Source organism: Seriola dumerili, unplaced genomic scaffold (assembly GCF_002260705.1).
Source record: "Seriola dumerili isolate Sdu_G_001 unplaced genomic scaffold, Sdu_1.0 BDQW01001124.1, whole genome shotgun sequence".
Taxonomy (NCBI): domain Eukaryota; kingdom Metazoa; phylum Chordata; class Actinopteri; order Carangiformes; family Carangidae; genus Seriola; species Seriola dumerili.
Window position 1 is genome coordinate 4,669,439 of NW_019175379.1, and position 14,966 is coordinate 4,684,404.

The 14,966-nt window shown below is 40.5% G+C and overlaps 1 protein-coding gene across 1 annotated transcript in view; it reads right to left on the bottom strand.

The window, feature by feature from the left end:
- LOC111237819 (dipeptidyl aminopeptidase-like protein 6) overlaps positions 1-14,966 on the bottom strand; it is a 147,975-nt gene that overhangs the window by 54,055 nt on the left and 78,954 nt on the right. The window contains exon 2 of the mRNA XM_022767073.1: positions 10,477-10,591. Within this exon, the coding sequence (XP_022622794.1) occupies positions 10,477-10,591 (115 nt within the window). The remainder of the gene's footprint in view (positions 1-10,476; positions 10,592-14,966) is intronic.

The following is a 14,966-nucleotide window of genomic DNA, read 5'->3' on the forward strand; positions in this document are numbered from 1 at the left end:
CCTGTCTGGACCTTTAGCTGTGCAGAGCATAGACCCAAAGGCTCAAGAGTCCGAGAACACTTTCCCATTCACTTGAAAAGGAAAGTGTCTCAGACTTTTGGACCCCACTGTGCGGCTTAAACGTGAGGCAAAAAATAAAACTGGGTGCTATAAAGAAAAAACAAAACAAAGATAACACTGATTTTCAACAAAAACTGAGAGACTATATAATGTTTTCCTGACACATTCTGATCGCTAGCTGCATCTTAACATCTTTTTCCTGCAGGCTGCAACTTCAGCTTTCAAAGAATAAAGAACTGAGATAGAGAATAAATAAATGAATAAATAAATAAATAAATAAAATAACATAAGTGAAATAACAAAGCAGAGCATTGTCTTAATTCCCTCAGGCCTTTGATTAAGACTAGTGCGGCTTCTGATCATCAGACCAGACGTGCATATTAAGAGCAGATGCATCCCGCAATTCATTTCAGCTTAATTTCATCCATCAATGCTCATCATATCATCCCCTGCTCTGTAATATGACTCATTTCACCTCCATACACATTATGGGAGGATGAAAAGCAAAGAGGCAATACACTACGAGCTGCTTTGTTTCCAGTCAGAGCAAATCTCACTCTGAAGTTTCGCTTTAACAGTGACTTTAAAAATGCTTTGAGGGTTTTCAGTCTTCTGCAAATAAAGCTTTCACAAGACATGGTAGCTGATGGACACAATGGTTTCCCAAGAGCAGAGTGGCAACCATAATTCTTAAATGGAGGCAGTTCTGAAAAACCGTTCTGGTTATTTCCTAGAACTGGCTGCCCGGTGAAACTGAGCAATCAGGGGTGACGGGCCTTGGTGAGATAAGGGACCAAGAACCCGATGGTCACTCTGGCGGAGCTCTAGAGATCTTATGAGGAGATGGGAGAAACATCCAGAAGGGCAACCATCACTGCAGGACTCCTCTGATCTGGGCTTTATGGTAGAGTGGCCAGATGGAAACCTCTTGACTTGGGAGTTTGCAAAAAAAAAAAAAAAAAAGGCACCTAAAGGACTCTCAGACTGTGAGAAACAAGATTCTCTGGTCTGATGAAACCAACATTGAACTGTTTGGCCTCGGTTTTAAGCAACATGTCTGGAGGAAACCAGGCAGCGCTCATCAAATGCCCAATACCATCCCAATCGTGAAGAATGAAGGTGGCAGCATCATATGGTGTGTGGGTGTTTTTTAAAAGCAAAGACAGGGAGACAGGTCGGGGTTGAGGGAAAGCTGAAAGTACAAAGATATCCTTAATGAAAACCTGGTCCAGATAGCTCAGCTCCTCAGACTGGCCCCAAGGTTCACAGCCAAGAGAATGCAGGAATGACTAAGGGAAAACTCTGTCAATTTCCTTGAGTGGCCCAGCCAAAGCCCTGACTTGAACCCAATCAAACATCTCTGGAGAGACCTGAAAGTGGCTGACAGAGCCCGAGAGGATCTGCAGAGAAGAATGTCAGAAAATCCCCAAATCCCGCTGTGTAAAGCTTGTCACATCATACCCTAAAAGACTTGAGGCTGTAAATGCTGCCAAAGGTTCTTCAACTAAGTGCTGAGTAAAAGGTCTGAATACGTATGTCAATGTGATATTTCAGTTATTACTTTTTAATAAATTTGCAAAAAAAATCTTAAATTCATTTTTTGCTTGTTCATTATGGGGTTCTGCCTGACGAGGGAACAATTTGTTGTTTTTTTTCCTTTTTCATAAAGCTAACATGACAAAATGTGAAAAAGGTAAAACATTTTCTGAATGCACTGTATTTCTGTGATACATTATTACATTCCTTCTGAAATTGTCTTTACAAAAAAAAAAAAACACACATTTTACAGCTACAAGCCATGAGAGAGGATAAACAGTGACGGCAGCGCTGCAGTAGAGGACGGAGAAAGCACAGGAATCGACCCTGACCATGACCATGATGACAAAACACATTGATCAATCTGTTTTCAGTATTACAAGCACTTCTGCAACTCCCACCTCTCTACTGTTACATAAAGCGTTGCTTACAAAGGCCATGAGTTGCATAAGCAAACTTTTTCTTTCAAAACACTGCACTTAGATAAATGCCAATTATAGGTAATTTCTTTAATATGGAACTAATTTGCCTGGTGTGTATGTAAATAGCGTGTTTGAACTGCATTCATGATGCCTGTGCAATCACACTTTGTATTTCTACTACCCGGGTTTCTCTCAGTTTAAATAAAGGATTAACCAATGTGCCAATTTTATGTATGTCTGGCATCACTACTGCTACTGAAACTACGATTATTCATAAAACACTAATAAAATGTTAATATAAAAAATAGAAGTAGAAAGAAATGTAAATAAGTTCAGAATTACATAATAAAATAAATTACTGAAAGAGGTACAGACCCATCATGTACAGAATTTTTTGTAATAAATGAACTATAACCAATCTGATTTGGTGAAGAAGGCAAAAATGCATTGACAAGTTATATTGCAAGTGGAATTGTCATGACTGACGATAACTGTGATATTCTAAAAAATGCAATATCAATATTGTGTTAATGTGTGATAATGTGGTGATGGCAGATGTTCAGCTATGTGGATCTTTTGTTTATCAGTTCATCTGGTTTCCTTTTCACTATTAATTAAGTGTAATTTCTTCGCTTTTGTAGAGTTATGGTTACAGACTCTTTCTCTGTCTAATTCATTTGTCAAAAAAGAGACAAAACATACAATAAACAAAGTTAAAGATCAATTTGACAGATAGCATTTTTTTTCCAAAATAATAATAGATATCGCGATAACATCATTATCGTGAATTATTTTTTCCACGATAATCGCGTAGTGAAAACCTGATATTGTGCCAGGGTTGAAAAGCCTGAGCAGCTGAAGGTGGACCAGAATGTGACCCTAAAACTGCCTACTGAAACCCAGAATAATGAAAATTTTGAAGATCCTTACAGATGAATGAGCCACTTCCCCTGTTCAGTAGTGAGAGGAAACTCTGGTGCTGAACAATGAAAAGACCATCATGCTGTTTTGCACATTTTAGCTGGTGGTGAAACACAATATCATGCATTTACATCACAGCTAACCATTTTTATAAAATCATGTTGCACTATATGTTCTCAGACAGGTGAAATGTTTTTTGCTGCTTTTCAGGAATCCAGTGGTTTCACTTCATGTAGGCATATTACATCTATTATAGGTATGATCACCTTGTGGGATCATTGCCTTGGTAATGTGGCTGAAAATGTGGCTCGTTTTAAAGCATTTTACATGATGCGTTTCAGTGCTTGCAAGCTTTGGTATCACTCATTTAAGGTAGGGAACAATATATTACAGTAAGAAGAGTAAGACATTTAAACCTGGAAGACAAACAATAAGAAACAATGGGTTTTGTGAAGTGTGTAATGAGATATAGGAGCTTTATGAGGCTGTACTTGTATGCTAATATCAGTGAGTTAACATGCTCACAATGACAATGCAAACATCTGATTTGTTGCAGGTATAGTGTGTACAATGTTTATCTTATTAGCTTAGCTATTAGCATGCCAACATTTGCAATTAGTGCTTCAACACAAAGTACAAGAAATGGTTGGTAGAGATAGTTAATGTTAGGCTATAAAAATGCAACTTATATCAAACCGCTCTGGCCTAAGACAGATCAAGTAACAACAGATGATCCTGCCATGTCTCTACATCAATAGCATGTGCCGTTAATGGCACACTCTCGGCAGAGGGAGAAACAAACCTGTGCTATTGGGGGGGGGGGGGGGCTTTTCTAGCTGCTACAGCATCACAGCTAAGAGCTCCTCAGCAAAGCCTAACTGTAACCGCGTCCGCTAATTTTAATGTGACACACGCTTTGATCCTGGTGTTTCAGCTGTCGGCGAAATCATCTTTAAAGAGCAGGCGGATGGAGGAAGGGGAGGTTCAGACAGAGGCTGGGAACAGAAAATGACACTAAACATCTTTCTCTTGTCATGTCAACACCATCACATTTTGAACGCTGCTGGGAGAAAAAAACAGTTTAATGTCAGCTTTTGGATCAATGAGCAATCTCAACAACTGGTTGTGATCAGAAGAGTCTGCACTCGTCACTAAAGAGCAATATCCACAATCCAATGACAGCCTGATGTCTCAAGAGTTTCTACAATATTAATAGCAGATCACGGGGAATAAGTTTGTTTTTATATATATTTTTATATGGCTTATTTTATCTAACCATCATTCCAAAATCCAAAAGATATTCAATTTGCAATCACACAAATCAGAGAAAAGAACTGAATTATCACGTTTTAGAAGCTGGAACTGGAACTAAAAAAAAAAAAAATAAACAGATTATCATAGTTGTTGATCAACTTTTGAATTCACTGGGGATAGTCACGTGCAAACCCCTCATCACAGGGTGCATGTTTTTTTTTTCAGCCAGTTTCTTTTCGATAGTCTTTAGAAGCCTGAAGAAGTGAGGCAGGGCAAGTTTATTTGTGTCGCACCTTCATCATCAAGGCAGTTTGAAGTGTTATATCTTAAGACATAAAAAGGCACACAAGGAGATATAAAAGTGACACAAGGTAATATATAAACACAAATGAACAGGGTTGAAAATAATAAATCTAAATTTATGCCAAAGTGGAATTAATCTGAGTAGACAAACAAATCAAAGTGCAAAAGGTAAAACTATTAATTATTTCTGAAGAAATATTAAAAGAGAGAAGAGAGAAAAGATTCAGAACCCCTCCTGGGGCTTCTGACCTCCAGGTTTGGAGGGACTGGGCAAAGAGATCAAAGCACTAATTGTTTCAGTAGGTAGAGTAGGAGTTTACTCTCTGGGTTTGGCTGCCACAGAAAACACTGGCTGTTGTTACAATTGAAAATAGGATCTTTTTAATGTAAGATGCTCTACCTTGCATCAGCTGTAAGTACACACCATCTTCTTTGAGTGATGGCGATGATATGTCACCTTGCTTTGGTAAATCTAGTCCCTCAATCATCCCGTGCAAGTCAATATTAGATCTTTGGCACATGGAGAGGTGATAAAATCCAGCCAGTAAACAAAATTTGAGTTCACCAATCAAAGTGTTTTTAAATTACAAGAACGCAACAATGACTTGCATCATTCTCCAAATGTCAGCTGTGTGTGTGTGCACGCTGAGTGTGTGGCATATTGTGCCCAACAGATGGAAGAACACCAAGTGATCCTCAGTTCTTCCCTGATTTTATCACAGGGGACAAAAACACCTTTGAAGGCATCTGCTTGGTGCATCACTTGAGTTTTGAGTGTGATTATCAGAGTCACCAGACTGTGTATAGGCTGTGGGGAAACTTAATAGTGCACATAAGTTGCAGCCTCCCATCAGATGGAGAGGTTTAGAGTGGATAAATACTGAATTTATAATCAGTTGAGAGTGCCAGATTTATGGATTGAACAAGGAGACAGTCAGGGGAATGATGAAGTTATACATGTGAGCGTTTACATTTAAAAATATTATACATATATAGACATATAACGCAATCTCTTGAAGGCAAATCCATTTTTTGCAGTTAAGTATGTCTTTATCTCCCCCTCACAGAGTGCTGTGATCACAGGCAGGAACTTTGAATTAGTTTGAAAAAAAAAAGAAAAAGGGAACAGTCAGCCCCAAGCAGGGTCAACTCGCACGAGCAGTTTATATGCTAATGTGGCACGACCTCTTTTCCATACAATGCAATGGCAGAGGGACTTTCAATCCAAGACTGAACCTGGCAATTTGAAAGATAATCTGAGGGTCTCTATGTGACTGACTCAACTACAGCAAGTCTGCAGTCTTGACAACAGAAGAAAAGGTAATCTGTCTATTCATAGTCTGGGTTTGCAGGTATTATATATAACCTAAAAAAAAACAAAATATCTTTGAACTTGATGTGTCAAAGAATGCATTTACATACATACTAGTATCCACACTTTGATCAGTGTGTAGGTAATTGTGCGAGCATAATGTAAACATGATATCCCTATTTCAGAAACCTGGATGAGTCCTTAAATGCCCCATACTGTATAAAATGAGATTTTCATGCCTTTTTTTATTATAAAGCAGGTTAGGTTCTATATTAATGCTGTGAAAGTATCAAATCACTCAGTCCACAGAGAAATGCACACAGCCTGTATTCAGAAACTGAACCTTAAAATTAGCCGTCAAGACTTCTGTAACATTGTGATGTCACAACAAAGCGGTCCCCGCTCTCAGCCATGCCCCAAGCCCCGGCCACCTGGACATACCATCCAACCTCCCAGGATTTGGTTTCTCTCAATGTTTACCTGAAATTTGGATCACTCAGAAAAAAGTCAGCCAATCAGGGGAGAGACTCTGCGCCTCTCTCCTCATTGGCTCAGTAACCTGCTGTTGCTAGAGCTCCAGAGAAAAGCCTGAGAGAGGAGATGTAAAATTACTTTAAACCACAAATACATCTTCTTATGGATATCAAAACTTCAAATAAAACATCTGAAAAATGTAAAATATGAGACCTTTAAAGCAGCTATACATCAAATCCAGCAGAGGCCAGTGAGTGAGTTCGCCTTCAGCTGTTAAGGCAACGGTTACCTTCACTGAATTTTGGGGTCGTAGCGACCTACAGGGAGCTTAAAATTAAAAACACGCTGGGTATTTTATGAGCTGATTCCAGCATTTTTAGACTCAACATGTTTAATTTTTACTACATAAAAGGGCAATAAAGTAATAAACACATAAAGGCTTCATTTCTCCCCCAGACTTTTATTGCTGACAGTAAGAAGAAGACCTTGAACCAAACAGCAGTTACACCTTCATGGTGGGAGGCAGTATTTATGAAAAAAAAATTATAACTGAACAATAAACAGAGTGGTGAACGGTGCATTGGGGGGCTATTGACCTGAATATTTTTAAAACCTAGTCTAAGCCCCAGTCTGTCAGTGCAGAAATAAAAGTGGGTGGGATGCCAGAGTCGAAGCTACATGCAGACGATGGGAAATCTTTATATCTTTAATATCCCAAGTGTGATCATAATTACAATACGAATCTAAACTGGTGGTAATTATGTAAAAATGCTCTTTCAGTGTTGAACGCCCATAAAGTCGCAGTTTTTTGGTTGCCCCATAAGGGCGACGTAACCCAGTAACTTGAGTGCTGCTTTAATGCGATACTCTCTGAGTGTTTGCATTTAGCTGCGCCAAATTAATGTGGCACGCGATCCTCCCACAGTCTCAGTTAGCTGTCACTCTGTCAGTCAGCCTGACATCCCTCAGTGTGACGAATGCACAGTTGCCAATAGTGAACATCTGACCCAGTTGTATTGATGTAGAGAACAGAGCAACCTCTTAATAATATGGAGCTATCAGTTACAGCAGATGCAGGTTTGTCAGTGAGGGAAAAGGAGACTCTGTGCATGTGTGTGTGTGTGTGTGTGTGTGTGTGTGTGTGTGTGTGTGTGTGTGTGTGAGAAAGTGTGTGCACATGTGTGAGAGCAAAGTGTTTGTCGGGAGCAGTTAGAAAGTGGCTGGCCTGTCTGGCAGGGGAACATCCATCAACCAACCCTCCTAACTGAGTGGAAACAACACGCTATCTCATAACTCTTCACATGAGCTGTGTTGCTACAGCTTGCAGCTCAGAGTGGTGGTGGGGGCTTTGTTCCCAAAATGTTTGCCCTTGAAGTATAATTTCAGTAAAATAAGTTATTCTGAGTGGCTGCTGTAGTTAGCATTTTAATGGGAAAATCCTCCGTAAAGCACCTCAACTCTGTTACACAACATTATTGATGTACCTTGCACTCCTGGGTTCATTTGCACTGCAAAAACATTCATGTTCGTATGTAACTAAGCCCTTAAAGTCTTATTTTTTAAATCAACTGTTTCAAGATCTAAAATATTCTTAAAACAAATACATTTAAAAATCATAGTAACAAAACTACCCTGATAAGATGTTTTGGCCTGATTTACAGCAGCTACAGCAGAGGTTTTGATAATACAGCATTTTTCAGCAACAAAAAATAAATAAATCAGTGGTAAGAATGTAGTTGTGATATCAGTACCGGAGAATCAAGGCCTTCTCGACACACTCACTATTTTGTCCACAATCATACAAGGAGGAATTCTTCTTAAGAGGCAGAGATAGCAATTTCTCCACAGACAGGAGCCGGAATAGACGACATTAGGGCAATACAGAACAGAAAGCCACAGCCTGCATCTCAGGAGATGATCATCAGTAGCCTGTGAAATACAATGCCATTTTCTGTGGTTTCGTGTCATCTTAATACCTAGGCTATGACAAACCACAGCATTGTCGAAGTGAATATTGCTCCGACCGTGTACATTTTCCTCAGAGGAATTCAATACCCATTATGTCTTAAAACCAACGGGTTCATACAATGTGCCGTCTGACCACGTTGTACGCATGAAAAGTGAAGCAGTTGTGGGAGGAATGGAAAGAAACTGATCTTGAAAGAGAAGTTCAAATGAAATGGGAGTGGGTGTCAGATTTGTCGGGTGCAGAGCTGCAAAAATCTGATCCCAGACCACGAGCATTAATAATCAGCTTTAAGAGCCACTTCAGTTTTTCTACATATTAAACACACAACATATAACGTGTTCATTTGTGACCTTTAGGGACGCTGGTTGGGGGATTCTGTTACTTTTAGACAGGGCCGGGCTAGCTGTTTCCCCTGTTACCAGTCTTTATGCTAAGCTAAGCTAACTGGTAGCTTCATATTTAGTTTACAGACATGAAAGTGATAACAATCTTCTCATCTAACTCTCATTAAGAAAGAGATTAAATGAATTTTCTTAAGACTTCCTTTCATTGGAGCTGAGGGGTCTACAGACCAAAACTACAGACCAAAAGTACACAAACAAATGTGTCTTAGTTGAAGGAAATCTGTAACACTGAAAGTTAAATTCAAATTATTAACAAATTTCAGGTTCTTAATTTCTGTGAAAAGAAATTATAATCACTCAAAACTTAAAGTCCAAGTTAAAATTCAAGACACACAATGGCACAGGAGTATTTAAGGGTGAACTTTTCTCTTAACTCTAAGTACAAAAAATATATTCGACTTGAATCCAGGGATTCAATTAACAGTCCATCCCAAATACGATAACCCCAAGACGGAGTAAAATAAACTGTCTTTGCACAAACAAACCACTGTCCTTGAGGAATGATTTATAGAGCTGCAGCATCCTGAAGCTCATCTCAGCTGCTCAAGACACCTAATTAATCCGCAGCAACTTTCAGAAGTGGATTTTGTGCAGTCAGAGCATATTTTAATATCCCAAAAGCCCCTAAAATACCAAATATCCTCTAAAAACACTCCACTTTAACGGACAGTCTGCTGGAGACCTCAGAGTTGCAGCGAGGATCCGGCTTGTGTCGAGCCTCGGTGCGGAACAGTAGTTCTGCTTGAGCACACAGAGCTGACGCAGGGAGGGGATAGATTAGCGCGAGGTACAAGCTGGAGACACCACCTGCCCGGTCTACACTTTCCGCCTGACTCCCGCTGGCCCGCCTTGTTTGGAAGTGGCACATTAAACAGCTCAAGCTCATCCAAGTCCATAACAAACACCCCGGGAACAGGAACAGGTCACAGCCGGGAGGTGACAAGGCGTTTTAGGCCTTGCTGCTTTGACACCTGCTACTGCACTAAGGTCTTTGCCGGTGGTATTTTTGCTCTGACACCTGTCTAAATCTCTCAGGATTATGTAGAAAAAACACAACCTTGAATTTCTGTTATAATCGCTGACCTGTCTTCCCCACCACGCCCTGGCATCTTAGCTAACATTACATATAATTGTCTGTGACAGGAAATCATAAACAAGGCGCAGTGATTACTGTCTTTGTCACTGAATTATAGTGCACACACATTGCCAGGCGCATTGACTGGTTTGGTTCTGACAGCGCATAAAACCACATCAAGGACCTCTAAACAGATGACCTATTGATTAAACTTTCATGTAAATCTGCAAACAGAAAGCCTGAAGGTCACTCTGAGATTAAAACTCAGATGCCTTAGAATAACGAAGGAAACTGCAGAAGTCCAAAATGTGTGTGAACAAGGAAGAGAGGGACTAAGTGAGGGAGACAGATGGGGACTGCATTTATGAAGAAAGCAATGTTGCGCAAGCTGACTTCAATGATGTTTACTGACCTTCACTAAATGTGGTCGTTACGGCAGGAGTGCCCATGTGGAAGTTAACTGTGACATTACTGTGGGTGACACTGCAAATATTGCATGAGAGCATGGACCACACACAAGGAGACACACACACACACACACACACACACACACACACACACACACACACACACACACACACACTCATACACATTATTCTTTGCATTGTTTTTGGTGAGATTGATAATGAAAGCTAATGGGCATGTCTGTGCATAATAATAGCTGTGTAAACAGAGCGATATGTGGTGTATGATGTTGTGGTCCCTCCCTCCCCTCCCCCCCCTCCCGCCGATCCTGCGCCGTGTACCTGGTGTCAACAGGATGACGGAGGTGACGATCAGCGAGCAAATGACCAGAATGACAAGAAGGGCGATCGCTATTCCCTTCCAGTTCCTCTGCGGAGGGTTACTGCCCACCAGCTCCTACAGAGAGAGACAGAGAGGAGGAGAGAAAAGACATGGTCAGAAACAGTAAAAAGACTATCGTGAGAGGGAATCAGAGCACAATTTGTGGAGAAGAAATGAGGTCAAAATGACAGAAAAATTGAAAAGAACAATGTGTGGGACATGAATAAGAAGCAAAAGAAATCACAGGAAGTATAAATGGCAAACTCATGAGAAGAAAAAGATGGGGGGTGTCAGTCAAGGACAAACGTGAGCCAGAGTCGCAGCCTCTCGGCTCTCAAGGAGACATGCCAGCAGCAGCAGGAGGAGGAGGGGGAGAATTCTTAATGAGCCGAGCATAGGCGGCCATCATCCGCAAACGAATGTGACAGATAAAAATGGAGCCCACGACACGTTGGTGAATTGCACACTTGACAACAGAGCAGGGAGAAGCTTTGGAGTTGGGAAAACGAGTCAGAGTTATGAGAGTTATGAGCAACCTTGAGGCTTTTTAGTTTTTTTTGTCTGACAACAAATTAAGTTGTTGCAGTTAAAGTGTATTTCAAAGAATGAACATGGCTATGACAAAGTATTACCGTAAGACATAACATGAGAACAATAGGGGGAAAGCAGCTTTAAGCTCCATGTTCATGCCCAAATCAAATAATGTGCTGGGAATATGCATTTGACACACAGTGATGTGCAGCAGGTGGCTAGGTTCAGCAAAAAAAAAAAAAAAATTAAATGAGCACACAGTTTTCGCACATTATTATGGTAACAAGGCAGCCCAGTCAGCAGCAATGGATGACTGGATGTCCTCCAAACTTCCAGTTTAGAGCTATAGATGTACTCAGCCACTCGTTAATTTACAGCTATTTGACAGCAACATTTACTGGTGAGGTTCTGCATCTTTCTTTATCTAAAATTAAATAACTCCAGCCTCTTTAGTTGTTATCATATTAATGATAATGATTAATTAATTTAGCAGTTTTAAATTTGGTGTTTTACAACAACCACATGAGAAAAGGCACATCTAGCTAGCTTGTTAGCACGTGCAGTCTACCTCTAGGCCCCTCACCTAAGTTACCAGGTGTTAGCAAACAACTGTTAGCAAACTATTTCCAATATTAGACCAATATTGACTCTACTCAGCTCTTTAGCTGCTATAGCCGCTTCCACAAAGCCCTGAGAAAAACATCCAGGTCTTTAGCTTCTAGGTGGTTATATTTCTTCTCTAGCTAATTTGTCTGCTAATTTTGTCGATAGCTAGCATACAGTCGGTTTATCAGAACTTTTTCACTGGAAACAGCTGCCTGCTGTAGCTGAAAACAATGTCTGGGTATCATGGGTTGGTCATTTTGAGAAACACCTTTTCCCTAACATAAATACTTTGGTGTCAATATAAAGAAAATGAATTACTGTACATTTAAAAGTAATCATTAAATCTTAAAATTCACTCCACAGCATACAGGACACAACCACATATACACTCACCAAGCTCTTTAATTAGGAACACCTGCTTATTCATGCAATTATCCAATCAGCCAATCACGTGGCAGAGGTGCAGTGAATAAAATCATGCAGAGAGGCTACAGCTCAGGAGCTTCAGATAATATTCACACCATACATTAGAAAGGAGAAAGTGGTTTTGGCTGTGGCATGATTGTTGGTGCCAGACTGGTTTTGAGTATTTCTGAAAGCGCTGATCTCCTGGGATTTTCAGTCTCTAGAGTTTTGCTCAGAGAAGTGTGAAAAACTAAAAGTGAGCAGTGAGCAGCAGCTCTGCAGACAGAAACACCCTGTTGCTGAATGTGTGCTTTACTTTACAATTTACCATCTTCTCATGTTTACTCCCAGCATGGTCTCACAAAGCCAAACTGGTTTCATGAACATGACAGTGAGTTCAGTTCAGAACTTCATTTCCTCCCCCAGTCAGTGATTGTGCACCTCTTATTAGATCTTTCTAATCTTATATTCTGGTGACGCAGTTGAAGCATTTCAGCTAATAAAGCAGCCAGTGAAAAAAAAAAAAAAAAAGCCATGGCTTAATGCGTGTCTTTACAGACAAAGCATCCCTGGAAGTTTCCCACCTCAGCTCTGACTGTTCTGGCGAGCACATGGATAAACCAGCGCCAGAACCACAATCAAGAGGGACTCTGCAGAAAGGGTCCAAAGCCCAAACTGTTAGCGGAGGATTAATAAGTTCTTAATTAGTTTATGGAGGATAAAAGGAGCGATGCAGAGCATGTGCTTCGGGGACCTGTGGCAGGGGCGTTAATGAATACATGCTAAGGCTTTAATGAAGCTGAATGGCTGAGCTATGAAGCAAACCTTTTTGTGACCTCGCTTCCACCTTAATTGAAAAGAGCCCAAGACATCATTAGCCCGCAGATAAGAGTAATCAGGGCTATTTACTAGACTGCCCATTACCCACATTCATTAAACCAGGAACCAGTTAGTCAGCTGTATGGCCATATTATAGAGCTTCGACAGCCACAAGGACACCACAAGACATTCACATGTTGCTGAAATAGGTCTATTCCGTTTGTAGGCTAAGGGGTGAATATAATGATTTATCCAGATTTTTTACAAGGTCTTTATCAGAGGATACAGCATAAAAAACTGGATTCTTCTTGCTGAAATGCTCCACGGGAGTCCTAACTTCCCTCTTTAATGTCTCATGTACACAGATTTGTCTGCCTTTGACTTCTTATCAAAGAACAACATATTTTTTCCAACAGCTGCTCAGTATAGATTCAAACAGGAGAGCTTCCTGTCGAGCTGATAACTGGTGAGTCACCTGACATTTTCTATGCAGAAAATTAAAAGGATCTTTTACTACCAGAGCCGTGGATCCAGACAATAAACTAGAAATCCTTGTATAGACAGACACTGGCATGATAGTGATCACAAACTTTACTCTTGGTAAATGAAAAATAGGCCATGGCAGTGACAACAAAAGATGCTTTTCACTCTACTAAAGCTCAACAATAAGTAAACTTTCTTATGGGTCCAGAATCAAATTGAGCAGCTGAAGCTCTAATATGAAAGAAGTGGCAGGGTTGGAGTTTTGCACAAATGAACAGATCTATAACAGATCCACTGACAAAACACAATGATGTGGGCGATAGGGCGACAGTCTACAATGTGATTTGTTTTCTCCAATTCTGTGCTGAAGCATCACTGTAGAAAAAAATCTTTCTTATTATATATATATATTTTTTTTTCCCAGCAGAACTGAAAATCCTTCTGGAGATTTTTATGAGAGTGGTATGAAGCCCGCTGCTGATTGTTGTTGTTGATGCACTATGTGACTGAGTGGGATTCACAGTATGGAAGATGGTGGCAGAAAAACTGCTCTATAGAGAGCAACTGCTCACGTGCAATAATGGGGGTGCTCAATCTGTGTAAAGCACAATAAAAGAGAAGACGGAAATCCTCATGCAATGCTGAGCAATGACTGTTTATGATGTGTTCTATGCAAATGGCTCTGCACTGTAGATAACGCAATCTAAGGCTGGGCGTGATTCCATCACAGCGTCTTAAATTCAACAATCTTATCTGTGTGTGTGTGTGTGTGTGTGTGTGCATTTTCAGAAATGCAGACTGTACACAGACCTAAACTAAAGCAAACCTCTTGCTTGTTGGGATTTCAGCATGACACGCTGTGCAGCAAAAGCGATTTTGGTAACGGTAAAGGTCTCATCAAAACGTCCGTGCAATTTTGTTCCATTATCTGTTATACAAGAAGTGACGCAGGTGCTCAGTGAGGCATCAAATCACGCAGTGTAACTCAGACCAACAACTCATTTCCAGCTGGCAAATTTATCTTCAAATTCAGTCAACCTTTTTCGGCGCGTTGGTGGGGGGAGGATAAACTTTTTTTTTATCAAAATTTGTGACCTTTCTACTTTGCTAGACAGACAAGAGAGACAAGAAAAGTCCATGCTCTCAGCTCTCACCTGTCTGGAGGAAATAGGTAGTAGGAGAGTTCAGTGGACTGTCCAATCACAGTAAATGCTCACCTCTGCCAGAGCGAGCCAACAGACACAACAAACAGTGGACAGGAGCTGCAGCTGAAATTGCTTCCCTTACTTCCTCTCCACGTTCTGCTACAGTAATATCCGGCACACTGAAAGCTCTATCACATCGTTACACTGACTAAAAAGTCAATGTCAAACAGCATTTCCATATAGATCAACATCTCTGTGGGAACATATTGACACTCAGAAACTATCCAAAAACATAAAAATTCTCCGAAGCTCCCTCTCGGAAGAGAATGAGCAGCATCCTTGAGAGGATCCAAACCTTGCTGGAGGTTGAGCATGAGGACACCCGACAATTTAACCATCAAAAAAAAAGAGGACAGAAACAGGACAGAAAAAGGACAGAAAAAGGACAGATGCCCCCCCCC